This window comes from Hippocampus zosterae, chromosome 7, assembly GCF_025434085.1.
Source record: "Hippocampus zosterae strain Florida chromosome 7, ASM2543408v3, whole genome shotgun sequence".
In the NCBI taxonomy this organism is placed as follows: Eukaryota; Metazoa; Chordata; class Actinopteri; order Syngnathiformes; family Syngnathidae; genus Hippocampus; species Hippocampus zosterae.
Genome location: NC_067457.1, coordinates 5357152 through 5369354, shown reverse-complemented (window position 1 = coordinate 5369354; position 12203 = coordinate 5357152). Strand labels below are relative to the sequence as shown.

The following is a 12203-nucleotide window of genomic DNA, read 5'->3' as shown; positions in this document are numbered from 1 at the left end:
TGAACATAAAACATATACAGTAATTTTTCCGAATTATCATTAATACAATGCCAAAGAGTATGTATTTAATAAATCAAATTTATTAAAATTAAATTTCAATTGTTGTTGAAATGGCTCATTAAGACAGTGCTGCCTCCATTGGATTGGCCCTTTAATTGTCACAGCTGCCATTAGCTTGTCTGGCAAATCCAATTATGCGCTTAGGTCTCCAGTCTAAAAATAGTCAAAAATGACAGAAAACACAGAATCGACACGTCACTTGTTGTGAGTGCAGAGGAAATGATATCTTGGGACTTTGGTCTCAGCAAAGACAATTGACCTGTCATGAGGACATGATGACGACGACAATGAGATAGGCAACAAGCTGTCATGACAGATGGGGACCTGGCGACGAAGGAGAGGTGGATGACATGACAGCGGGGAACGTGTGAGAGGAAGGATTAGATTGACAAGGCGGATGTCTATGGCAAATTAAAGGGAATAAGGTAAGCTATACTTTACATGTAAACAAATAGTTATTACGTCCAAACATGATTAAAAGAACACCAGAAATACCCAATACTAGCTGCACTGTGGAGCAGAATAAATAGCTTCTAACGGTATCTTGTTTTAACCACTTTTTTCCTCACACAGACACAGAAGGCATGCACGCTTGCTAATTTCCACTTGACAGATGGACACATTTTTTTCAAGAACTTAGTAAACAATGTGGATGCAGTCATGAGAAATAAGTGTCTATTATTATAATGAGAGATTGGTCATTGGCTCCGAGCTGATCTACAGGCAAAGTAACCCTCACACAGAAAAGACAACCATTTAGACAAAAAAAATCTTCTCTATTTTAGATCTTCATTGAAGCTAACATAAGGTACATGACCGGGGTCTTCACGTTCTCTTATCGGCCTATAGATCAAAAAATCCGGTTTGGTTTGGTTAAATATTTGATCACTGGCTGATATTATAGAGGTGGGAGGCTTTTGTGAATCACACAAAACAGGCTGCTGACATGCAGCTCTCTGTTTTCCATCAGGATGGGGACCTTTGTGACCCTGGCAGAGGTGCTAGAGGCCAGGGGTTCACCACTCGATGAGGATGAGGTCTGGTGTCTGCTGCTTGTCACCACCGAGGCCTTACTGGATGTTTCCAAGAAAGGTAATTAGCTTCCTGTAAATTCCCACAAACGATCCCCCAGTTATCCCTAACGGTTTCTTGCTGTGGTCTGTTCAGGCTCTGGCAACATGTGCAGTGTCCTCAGCCCAGGCTCGGTGCTACTGTCCTCTAATGGGCGTATGGCCTTCAAGAGCTGCGGGCGAAATGATGATGTGGCCTCTTTCGTGGCTCCTGAAGTCATTCAGGGTCACACCGCCTCTACAAGAACCACAGCTGAAAAGGTTGTAAAAACATTTGCGGCGGAACCCCCGATCTCGATCACGTGATCGTTATTAGCCAGTTATTAGAGCAAACTTGGAACAACGAGGTGCCTTTTCTGTCCCTGCTTTCCCACAGACACTTGTGTACTCACTGGGCATGACTTTTTACTGGTGCGTGGATTATCAGGTACCTCAAAACCAGGTACTTTGCTCCTCCAAACATCAACTATCCAACTAATTAGCAGATGATAAAAATGTCTCTTAAGAAATGTTCTTCCTGTGGACACCCCCCGCCCCTTCCTTAACTCCCCCCAGCCCGTCTATCTTAGTGCAGCGCTGGAGGGTTTACTCTTGAGCATGTGCGAGGACACAGTAGTAAGGCGGACAGACCTGATGACGGTGCTGGAGACCTGCGAGCTTCACCACAAGACCTTTATGCTCCATCCAGCGGAGCGGCTTGTCAAGCAGCTGGTGGAAGACATCTACAGAAATTCAGTTCGTGGACCACAAATTTTGACGATGTTGCTCTCCACTGGGTTTGACTGACAGCACAAACCGTCCTCGTCCCAGGTAGATCCGGTGTCGATGACAGAAAACGGATCCCTGCTGAGTGATCGCAGTCAGATCATCAGAGACAAGTTACACGGTATGGAAGGTGACGGTATTACGGTTGAGAATTTACACAATGTACCGTGCAAACCTTCCTCACTGGTTTCAATTTCAGGCCGGTCTTTTTGTAACTCTACATGGTTGACAAAAAAGAAGATCTCCAGAAGATTCTCGGGAGCATCCTATACACCAGAGTCCTCGGGATGTCGACGCACTGAGAGTAACGGGAGCTGGCAGCAATTCAATCGCACCGTTTGTAGCCCGTACCTGGACGGAGGTCGACGCGCTAACTCGAGATTTCTCACACAGTTTGAGTCAACAATGAGTCTGACTGAGAAAAAAATGAAGGTGAGGAAAAGTCTGTGCAAAAAGTCCATTTTCTTTTCGGTGGGGGGGTTATGACTGATGAATTATTCCATCTCTGCTGTAGGAGATGGGTCCAGAATTTATAAGAATGTCAGATGAGCCCGTGGTTGTCTTAGAGCTGCCTGGATCCATTTTGGTGAGAGCCCAAAGAAATTTACTCGTATTTGTACTCTTAAAGTTTGTAACGAGCATTGAGAAAAGCGTTCGGTCTTCCTTCCATTTTGTTTTTTCACGGCGCAGTCAAAAAAAGGGAAATCTCCCAGCACGCAGCGAGAACTGACTGTGGTGATGCCAAACGGTCAGAACATAGCCATCAAGTGCGAGGTGAAATCCAGAGGCGGGGACGTGTTTGATATGATTGTCGCTCACGCCAATCTGGTGGAACACTTCTACTTCGGCCTTGCTTACATTGATGGTATATGAGCAATTTGCGCCAACGGGCGCCATTAAAGGATATGACGATTCCGTTGATGTCTCTCTCATCAGATAACGAGTTTTTTTTCGTGGACAACGAGACCAAGATTTCCAAAATTGCTCCCGAGAGCTGGAAGAAAGTGCCTTCAACCACCTTTGTCCTTTTTTTTCGGGTCAAATTCTTCGTCAATGACATTTCTACTATTTTGTAAGTATTTTAAAATCCCCCCCCCCCCCCCCCCGCCCCCCGGCCCACCTTCTCAAACTGATTCAGAGTCTCATCCTATCAGGCACAAACAGACCCACCACCAGTACTACCTCCAACTTCGAAGAGACCTCTTGGACAACAGATTGTCCTGCCATGAGGAGACTGCTCTGTACCTTGGAGCGCTGGCCTTGCAGACGGAGTATGGGGACTGCATGCCTGAGGTTTGGAGAAACATTGCTCTGATTATGAGGTTGTGAAAAAGATGCGTGGGATGCATTTCAATCAGATACATTAAAACGATAAGTAACAATGCCGTGGGGTTTATTTTTCCCTCAGGTGTACGGTAGAAACTACTGTCGCCCCGATCAATATGTCCCCAAAAGCGTGATAGAGAAACGCGCCTTGCCTTATATTCTCGGAGAACTGCAACGGCTCCACACAAACAACGCCCAGATGCTCAAAGATGAATCCGAGCTGGAGTTCCTCAAAGTAAGACATTTGATGAGAAATCCTTTCATTTCGATGCAGACGCCGCGTCGTCGAGTTTACGCAACAACAGAATTTGATACCCATCGTGCAGGTGTGTCTGCAGTTGCCCGAATACGGTGTTTTGTTCCACCGCGTGACACGTGAGAAAAAGCCAGTGGAAGGAGAAATTATCCTCGGAGTTTGTGCCAAAGGCGTTATTGTCTATGAGGTGAAAGATGGCTGCCGGAGCACAAGCCAGACGTTTTATTGGAGGGAGACGGAAACTATTTCCTCCAATGTGAGCGTTACGGTGAACCCAAACTATCCAACCAATGATTCCAAAACTAGAATGTGGAATCTAACGAATCCCGTCGGAATGTCCCATCATCTTCTTCCAGAGGCATAAATTTGTAATCGAGTGCCGGGCCGGTAAGAAGAAACACACCTTCATCGCAGAGACGTCAAAGATAGCCAAATACCTGTGCAACCTCTGCTCATCGCAGCACAAGTTCAACAACGAGATGAATTCTCGTCAGCTCAGTCACAGCATGGTCTCGGGTCAGTAGAATGCACGTCACTTTTCGTTTCAAAAGACGGGGAAATAATACCGATACTCTGTTGGGGCCATTTTGTTGCATTTGTCTCTAGACGAGAACATTACTCAATACGCGACGACAGCTTGCCGGACTCCAAACAGCCGCTTCAAGTCCATCATGGGCTCAGAGACGCCTCAAGATGTCAACGGTCTCAACACTCCTCAAAGCGAGTCCCTGACGAGGCTTTGTGAAGATGTCGCCGCTCGCATCGAGGCCCGCTTTAAACAGCAGCGCCAGAGCCTTTACGAACAAAGGTACAAAAATCTTCCATTAAAAAAAAATCCTATCCCCATTCTCCTCCACCTTGGACTATGTTGTCGGACTGCGTGCGAATGCGACGCCATTCTGAAACGTCCCATTTGCAGCACGTGCTCCAGCAGTCAGTGCGGCAGCACCGGTATGCGTTCTCCAGCCTGTTCTCCCAGAAGTGGATCTGAAGCTCCTTTTGGCTCACCAGCAGCCAGAGGTAAGACCAGAGTAGCTTTTGGCGAGTCTAGTCGACTTCACTTAACTAGTCGCCTGAGCGTGGATCTCTATCTTGCACAGAAACTCCAACGAAACTAGGGCCCCCGTCAGAGAGAGAGGTCCTGTGCGTTTCTCTCAAGAAAGATCCGAAGCTTGGCCTTGGTAAGGTTGGACTACAATACCGGAACAGTTGGTTCCCACGGCAGGTTTCAGGGTCACAAGTGTAATTCGGTTGGACCAAATCACGTGTTTATGCAGGCATCATGATTGTGGGAGAAGACACGGTGGGACGCTATGATCTGGGCATTTTTATTGCATCTGTGGTGCCGGGGGGGCCTGCTGATAAGGATGGACGTATACGAGCAGGTACCGAATCCAAGTGAACTCATATTAAGTTCAAATGTTTTTGTTTTTTTCAATCCACTGAAAAATATGAGTTGGCCCGGTAGTCCAGTGGTTAGCACGTCGGCTTCACAGTGCAGAGGTACCGGGTTCGATTCCAGCTCCGGCCTCCCTGTGTGGAGTTTGCATGTTCTCCCCGGGCCTGCGTGGGTTTTCTCCGGGTGCTCCGGTTTCCCCCCACTTTCCAAAAACATGCATGGCAGGCTGATTGAACACTCTAAAATTGTCCCTAGGTGTGAGTGTGAGTGTGAATGGTTGTTCGTTTCTGTGTGCCCTGCGATTGGCTGGCAACCGATTCAGGGTGTCCCCCGCCTACTGCCCGAAGACAGCTGGGATAGGCTCCAGCACCCCCCGCGACCCTAGTGAGGATCAAGCGGCTCGGAAGATGAATGAATGAATGAAAAATATGATTTTTGAATGTCATTTCTGTTCTGCTCTGTATGGTTTTGTTTGGCCGTTAGAGCATAATTAGCGGGTCTATTGTACGAACAGCGCACTTTGTCGGGTGCGGTTTTGGCGGAAAGCACAATTGGAATGACCTTTTCCCCTTAGGTGGTCGCCTGATCTCTCTGAACCACATCAGCCTGGAGGGCGCCACCTTTAGCGAGGCAGCGGAGGTCATGCAGAGCAGCCCGGAGGAGGTGCAGCTTATTATCTCACAGCCAAAAGGTGCTGGGTGTCTGTGTGTGTGTGTGCGCGCATTGGTGTGGACGCGTGTTGTCAGCATACAAAATAACTCGTGTGTCTTTTTTTTTTTTAAATCTCAGCCCCACAAACTCCAAACACTCTGCGGCCTTGTGCATTGAGGAATTATGAGTCGCAAACTACGCTGATGGCATACGGGCAGCCGGGAGACAGCCTGGATGAGATTGTCTCCGTCATGATGGAGCCAAAGACCGGCAACAGACTCCAGCCTCCCCAAGAAGTCCGGATCTTAAACGCGCAGGTAGAGCATACTTTTTTTTTAAGTGCATACACTGTACACCTGCCCCCCCCCCCACCCCCAAAAAGGATTCTAACAAGGTCAATTGACGCTCTTCCCTGCCGCCTTTGTTTTTTGCTGGATTGACTCAGGCCAAAACATTTGGCGTCACCATTCTAAACTTTTGGAGGGGAGGTGTACAAAAAATGCACAATATATGCAAAACACCGTGAAGGTATCGGTAACTCTGACCCCTTATTTTTATCAAAGTGCCGTGACGGTACAGGATTTGACAGCTGAGCGCGTAACAACAAGTTGGGTGTCATTTTTAAGGACGGCTGTTCGCTTTCTTCCTCTCTGAACTGCGTGAGGTCAGACGAGAACATCGTGAAGCTCAAGAAGATCGCCGGAAGCCTGGGCATCAGCATCACGGTGAGTTTGCACAAAAAAAAAAAAAAATCGGCGGATTTACGGTACCGACTAAGTGACTGAATGTGGATTTTAAGGAGGCTAACCTTGAGTCGATGCGGAAACGAGCAGGAGTGGCTCACAAAGTCTTCTTGACTCAATCTCATTAACATTCACGGTCGAATAGGATTAGCGACAGAAAGATTGCTCTTGTTGTAACACCGAAACTGCCGCTTTGGCCAACAATCAATGTCGTAGTATTACTTATAATATTAAGATATTTTTTTTGGATTGATGCGAGGATAAATACTATCATTCAAGGATGGTGTCACTACTAATGCTCCCAACGGCGGAATCTACATCAAGAGCCTTGTTCCGGGAGGGTCTGCTGAAAGAGACGGTCGCCTACGTGCAGGTATAGCTAAGTAGTTTTTAATTTTTTTTTTTTAAACTTCTGTGCGCTATATTTGATTTAAATCATTAAGTTCTGCCTTTTTGTTTTTTGATGAACACTTGTACCTAGTATACTACTGTATTCCAATATTGTGACATTAGAAGAGGCCTATCTCTCACACACACACAAACAGGAAATGAATGAATTTGAACACTAAAAGTGAGACTAACTGCAAATATCTCTGACCCAAACACAAAAGCAAGTTGCCCAGGCACGGCTCCAGAATGGTTTCTCAAAAGGGGGGGCTTAACCAATACATAGGGAGGGCACATATATTTTAGAATATCAACTACAATGTTGGAGGGGCTGAATCGGGGCGACACAGAGGTCTACCGGGGCTAAGTAGTGAAAATATAATTGTACTGTATTTGTTTTCTGTTGCAGGTGACAAGATATTAGAGGTCGATGGGATTCGTTTTCAAGGTTTCAGCTATGAACAGGCCGTGGAATGCCTGTGCAAAACCGGGGAGGTCAGTGCAACGTGGGACTGATCACTCTGCAGTTAAGTGGGACAGTGATGAAAAATTTCTCCCACCCACCTCTCTCCAGACGGTGACTTTGGCTGTGGAGAGTGCGCCCAAAAGCTTCCCGAGAGTTTCACTGAGCGCCGACACTGACACCACTGAGCCCACTCAGAACGTGGATGGAGCTACCAGGCAGTTTGGGATCAACAGCGCCTCGTCCATGAGCACCCCTTCCCACATTTTCTGCGACCGGCCCAGGGACTACAACTTTGTTACTGATGGTACGTTTGCAACTTGTCGTGACATATTTTGCAATACAATTTACGGCAAAGACTGGATGGAACGCTGCTTAAGATATATCGGCGGTTGTCACTAAGCCGCACGTTAGCAAAAGCAAACTCAACGGACTGCATGAAGATGAACTTTCACACACTTCCTCTTCCTGATCTTCCTTTCTGACCCTGCCCTTTCCACTTCTTATCCCTCCGGCCTCCCTTATCCTCAAGGTCTGCCATCCCTCCTGCTTAATGAAATGAGCGTGTTCTGCGAATTTGTCCTGTGGCCATTTCCGTTTGTAATCTGTCACCTGCCTATTTTTTTTTTTGCATTTTATTCTCTGCGTTCTTCAAAAGCTGTGAGGACGCGCAATTAACGATTCCTTTACTTGGGAATTGTAATTTAATATTAACAGTATGTACGTGTATTACTCCAACCAACGAAAAAAAAAATCTCTACTCGCATTTGCACTGATTTTAAAAGCGCTAACATCAACAATTAATCGGTCGGGCCCTCCTCACACTCAAGTTAGTTGTCACTCCGCAAGCCCAATTGGAGTGGTGTGACGTTTGATGCACTAACCAGCGTTGTGTGTTATTCTCTCCATCTTCTCTGCATCTCCATCGTCTCTCACCAAAACTCCTCAGACAATACACAGGAAGTGACTCTGACTAAGAGCGCCAACGGTCTGGGCTTCAGCTTCGTTATGTGTGAGCTGGACCCGCCCATTCCGGACTTGGGCAACCTGATCCGGATAAAGCAGCTTTTCCCCGGCCAACCGGCCCAAATGAGTGGCAGGATCAATGAGGGGGATGTACTTTTAGCCATCGACGGCCAGTCGCTCAAGGAGCTGTCTTATCCAGTATGTGGATTCGGCTTTTAAATTTGCTAGGTCATCTTTTTTACCTCTCAACGTTTGATCATAACTGCAGTTTTTAGACTGACAACCGTCACCATTGCGATGGACACAATTTGTCTTTGTGATATTGACCAAAACTACTAAAGTGGTTTTCCAGAGGCTTTGTTCTGCACATCCATGTCAGACCCTAGGATAGGCTCGAGATGTTTTTGCTCATGTAGCTCATATTTGGCGTCGTTTTCATTATTCACAATTCATATTTTGTATTTTTTCTTAGAAAGTACTAAAGTTGTTCAAGACGTCAGGCCCCGAGGTCCGACTGACGCTCTGTAGGCCTTTACCAGGTATTGACACACACTTCTTTGCGGCCATAGACGCACGTTTTACATTCGGGTTTCTCAATTTGTGTTTTCTTCAGGGATCCTTCCGTCGATCCATCAGCTTACAGGGGGCGCGTGAGTCAGTCGTGTGTCAAACAGCGGCTACCAAGAACATTTGGAGGCAGCTCTCTTTGCATCCTGATCAGACGGAGATGACATATGAGGATTTGCGCAAAGAGGGCAGGTCAGTGCTGTGTGACCGAACATTATGGACCTAACAGCTGGAGTTCTAAATTCTTGAGGCTTAACTTGGGATTGAGACAGATGTTTTCGGACAGGGAATTAGATGTTCAGAGGGATGGGTTTTTTTGTGTTTTTTTTTTTTGGGGGGGGGAGTGATCGAGGAATGATGGCTCTGCTGAATTTACAATAGGCTATCGGGGAAAAGGCATGCATGACAGCCTGATTCATTTTTACTTCATTCACATCTAATTTATGTTCCCAGCATACGAAAGAAACAGATGAACTGACTGCAGGTGAAACACGGGAGTTTGTTTGCGGCGACATGAACCAAAGTAAAGGTGAGAAACTGATTCTTAACAGTATCGATAAATATTTGAGTCTTGTGCAGATTTTAGAGTATTTGAATTGTCAAATCTGAGCATAGAAGTAGTTGGGTATAAAACGCGCATAAAACATTTGAATCATCCTCACTCAAATGTAAGAAACTGGTTTGGTGGGAAATATTTCCAAGCATCTGCCGCTAGGTGGCAGACTTGTACTTAAAATAGTCAGATGCTCCTTTAATTTTTCACCTACTAGCCAGGAGGTGCTGATAGTGTCATTTTTATTTTTCATCCACAGGCAACTGGAATATCTACCAAAAAGACGACATCATTTTAAGGATACCTGTGCTTCTTGGCACCATAAAATAATACCGTGGGTTTTGCTTCTGAATATGTATCCTGATATCAGAGTTGTTGTTTTTTTTATATACAGGTATATATGTTGGAGGTTTTGTTTGTGGATGCTATTATTTTCAATGAAAAATAAAACTACCTGAACCAAAATCTGACCTCAATGTGAATGATTTCCCCCTCCTAAAAAAAAAAAAGAAAAAGAAAAAAAAAGCCCAAGTTAAATATGAAGACAAATTGGGCAGGGCGGACACTGGCGCACGCCTCCCTGGGTGAGGAGGAGCCAGTCCATCGTCGTAAAATAAGGGGTTCCTGTATTACAGCCAAAGCCAGTAGTGCATCTGGATCCCATCACCACTTGTGCTCCCTTTGCAAATGATCCCAAATGTTTCTAATTATGCCAGTGGAGACGGCCCAAGGCTGTGTGAGTATGTGTATGTTTTGTGTGTAATCGCCCTGACGGACGTGTACACCCAAACACTAGCCTTTGTTTATTCATGAGCGGAGAAGCAGCAATGGACAGCGCGGTCTTGACCTCTGCGGCCTCTGCTTAGGTCAGTGCACGTGGCGATGACGGATGAGGGGAATGATGGAGGATGGGAAGAATATCAATTGAGGAGTTTGGAGTGGGAACTCAGTAAAAAAAAAAAAAAAATTTAAATACAGCTTTCACCATCTAACTAAATATGTCCTCACCTAGAATCAAAAGGGCGTACATTCAAACACACACTGCCGGTCCTACTTTCGGAGCTGATAGACTGTGACAACGCAAGCGCACGGTTAAATGTGATTGTTGTAATGCTCGGGCCTTGTGAAACATCAGCTCAGACAAATGGGCACAGTGATGCTTTTTTGGCAGGCATCAAAGGCCTCGCTCAGCATTACAGGTTATTGTTCAGATTTTCCATTGCCGCTTACTGTGACGCACGCTCCAATGGAGAGACGGCAACGCAGGCTCGGGTGCACGCATCGGGGCCATTTGCCTGCCTCTATGTACCCTCACGTTTATCTAATTTCCACAACTGAAATCCCAAGAGGATGCCGGTTGACAGACTCGAGGGACGAATTCTGCAACTCTGTCAACGGAAACCATCGTCATTCGTCTCGGCTGCGTTCAGAAAGCAAAACAGTCTGGTGAGATAATCGCGGCGCCCCGGGCTAGCGCTTTAAGATTTGCTCATTCGACAACAGGAATATGATACCTCATTTAACAAAATGGAGGCAAGCGAGAGCGACAAGGTCAGAGACAGCAAACTAACGATGAACCAACAAGGAGAGATGGAAACCAGTTAAAGGAAGATAAATAAACGCATACATGCATTACTTTTAAACAGTTAAATAGCTGTGGACATTTCATACTTGCTGCCGTGTACACTGTCCTTGACCATTTTCGTCTGGCTGGATGAACTTTGGCAGCCAATAAATATTAAGCCGCAATTGTCATGCGCCACTTCTTGTTGTCTTCTTTTGTGCCAAAGTTGGCGCGGGATTGAAGCGCAGAAGACATGGTCATAGTCTATCCAATCCATGATCTTCCCTCAGCTATCCATTTCGGAGATGGCGATGCTCGCGGTCTTCCTTGTCTCTGGCCACCTCCTCAGTTCCCCTGAGAGGATGCTGAGGCGTTCCCTGGCCCAATTGTGAGATAGTTCCTCCAACGACCTCCTCTCAGTTGGAAATATCCAGAACACCTCACCAGGGAGGCAACCAGGAGGCATCAAAGTCCAATAAAGTGTCCACATCATTGTTGATGCTGCAGCTGATCTCACGTGCTTTTCCTTCCCTTTTCTTGCGAACAACAAGCGACAATGCTTAAATTTCTCCAACAAAGTCAGGACGGCAACGCCAAATCAAAGGGTTCAAATCAAACTTTTACTCCTAAAAATCATGGCCTCAGATTTCGAGGCATGCGTGGTTATAGAAAATCAGACATTATGGAGATAAACCACAGCCATAGATCCAACGAGGCCCCTTGATGCAACTTTTAGAGCGAGATCAGAGTTGATCGACAGAAGGTGAAGGATCTTGCAAGGTAGACTGAACCGGATGTGTTCCTACTTAAAACACAGTCCATCGCAACATTACGGGGATGAATTTTGAGGAGGACGACCACCCAGGTTTGCATGCACAAATGTGAAAGAAAGAAATCAGATGGTAGCTGTTTCTTTCTTTTTTTTTAACAGTGGGAGGGGGCGCCTATGAACTCAACCGGCCCAGTGTACAAACTCAGCACACAGGACATACTTGAAAATATTCCTGTGAGGGTCCCAGGTCTCTGAGCTGGCCGAGATGAAGAAAACATCTCTCCCGGATGTCCCTTATGGATAGGAAATGAATTGTGAAGGCAAGTATTGTCTTGTCATTTAGGTGGCAGAAGCCTCCAACCAATGCATACACGATATACAACTCACATGTGTTTGTAAATCCAACCTGTCTTCACCCAGAGGATGGACGATCAAAATTTATCCCTTCCCATCTTTTGGCAACCAGGCCCCTTCATCTCCAGTTTAAACACACCAGGCCCGGGACCCTCCGCCTCGCTACAGCAGTTAACATCACCCACCGTGAAACAAACAGCAAGATCGTATCGGGGCCAGACAAGTTTTACAAGACCGACCCTCGCCGACGTGCCCTCAATCAGACCGCTGCCTTTCCGCCCCTTAGGTGCCATTTCCGCACTCAAAC

General features: G+C 46.3%; 1 protein-coding gene across 1 annotated transcript; it reads left to right on the top strand.

Moving 5' to 3' along the window:
• The first annotated feature begins 35 nt into the window (after nucleotides 1–35).
• frmpd2 (FERM and PDZ domain containing 2) lies at nucleotides 36–11606 on the top strand. The gene is made up of 29 exons (XM_052069265.1): nucleotides 36–485; nucleotides 1031–1152; nucleotides 1228–1391; nucleotides 1507–1572; nucleotides 1686–1865; nucleotides 1941–2016; nucleotides 2095–2327; nucleotides 2410–2481; nucleotides 2586–2760; nucleotides 2832–2967; nucleotides 3050–3188; nucleotides 3304–3456; nucleotides 3548–3733; nucleotides 3834–3993; nucleotides 4084–4285; nucleotides 4397–4497; nucleotides 4578–4658; nucleotides 4755–4862; nucleotides 5451–5567; nucleotides 5666–5844; nucleotides 6154–6252; nucleotides 6550–6643; nucleotides 7067–7152; nucleotides 7232–7427; nucleotides 8070–8284; nucleotides 8559–8625; nucleotides 8700–8845; nucleotides 9107–9182; nucleotides 9466–11606. The coding sequence occupies exons 2-27, from the start codon at nucleotides 1032–1034 to the stop codon at nucleotides 8738–8740; spliced, it is 3447 nt and encodes a 1148-aa protein (XP_051925225.1). The 5' UTR covers nucleotides 36–485; nucleotide 1031; the 3' UTR covers nucleotides 8741–8845; nucleotides 9107–9182; nucleotides 9466–11606.
• Nucleotides 11607–12203: the final 597 nt, after the last annotated feature.

What these genes read in the sequence shown, in the direction of transcription:
- frmpd2 (XM_052069265.1), top strand. Translation starts at nt 1,032, where the DNA reads ATGGGGACCTTTGTGACCCTGGCAGAGGTGCTAGAGGCCAGGGGTTCA. An exon ending in AGATCCGAAGCTTGGCCTTG is followed by an intron (nt 4,659 to 4,754) that starts GTAAGGTTGGAC and finishes GTGTTTATGCAG; the next exon opens with GCATCATGATTGTGGGAGAA. An exon ending in TATTATCTCACAGCCAAAAG is followed by an intron (nt 5,568 to 5,665) that starts GTGCTGGGTGTC and finishes TTTAAATCTCAG; the next exon opens with CCCCACAAACTCCAAACACT.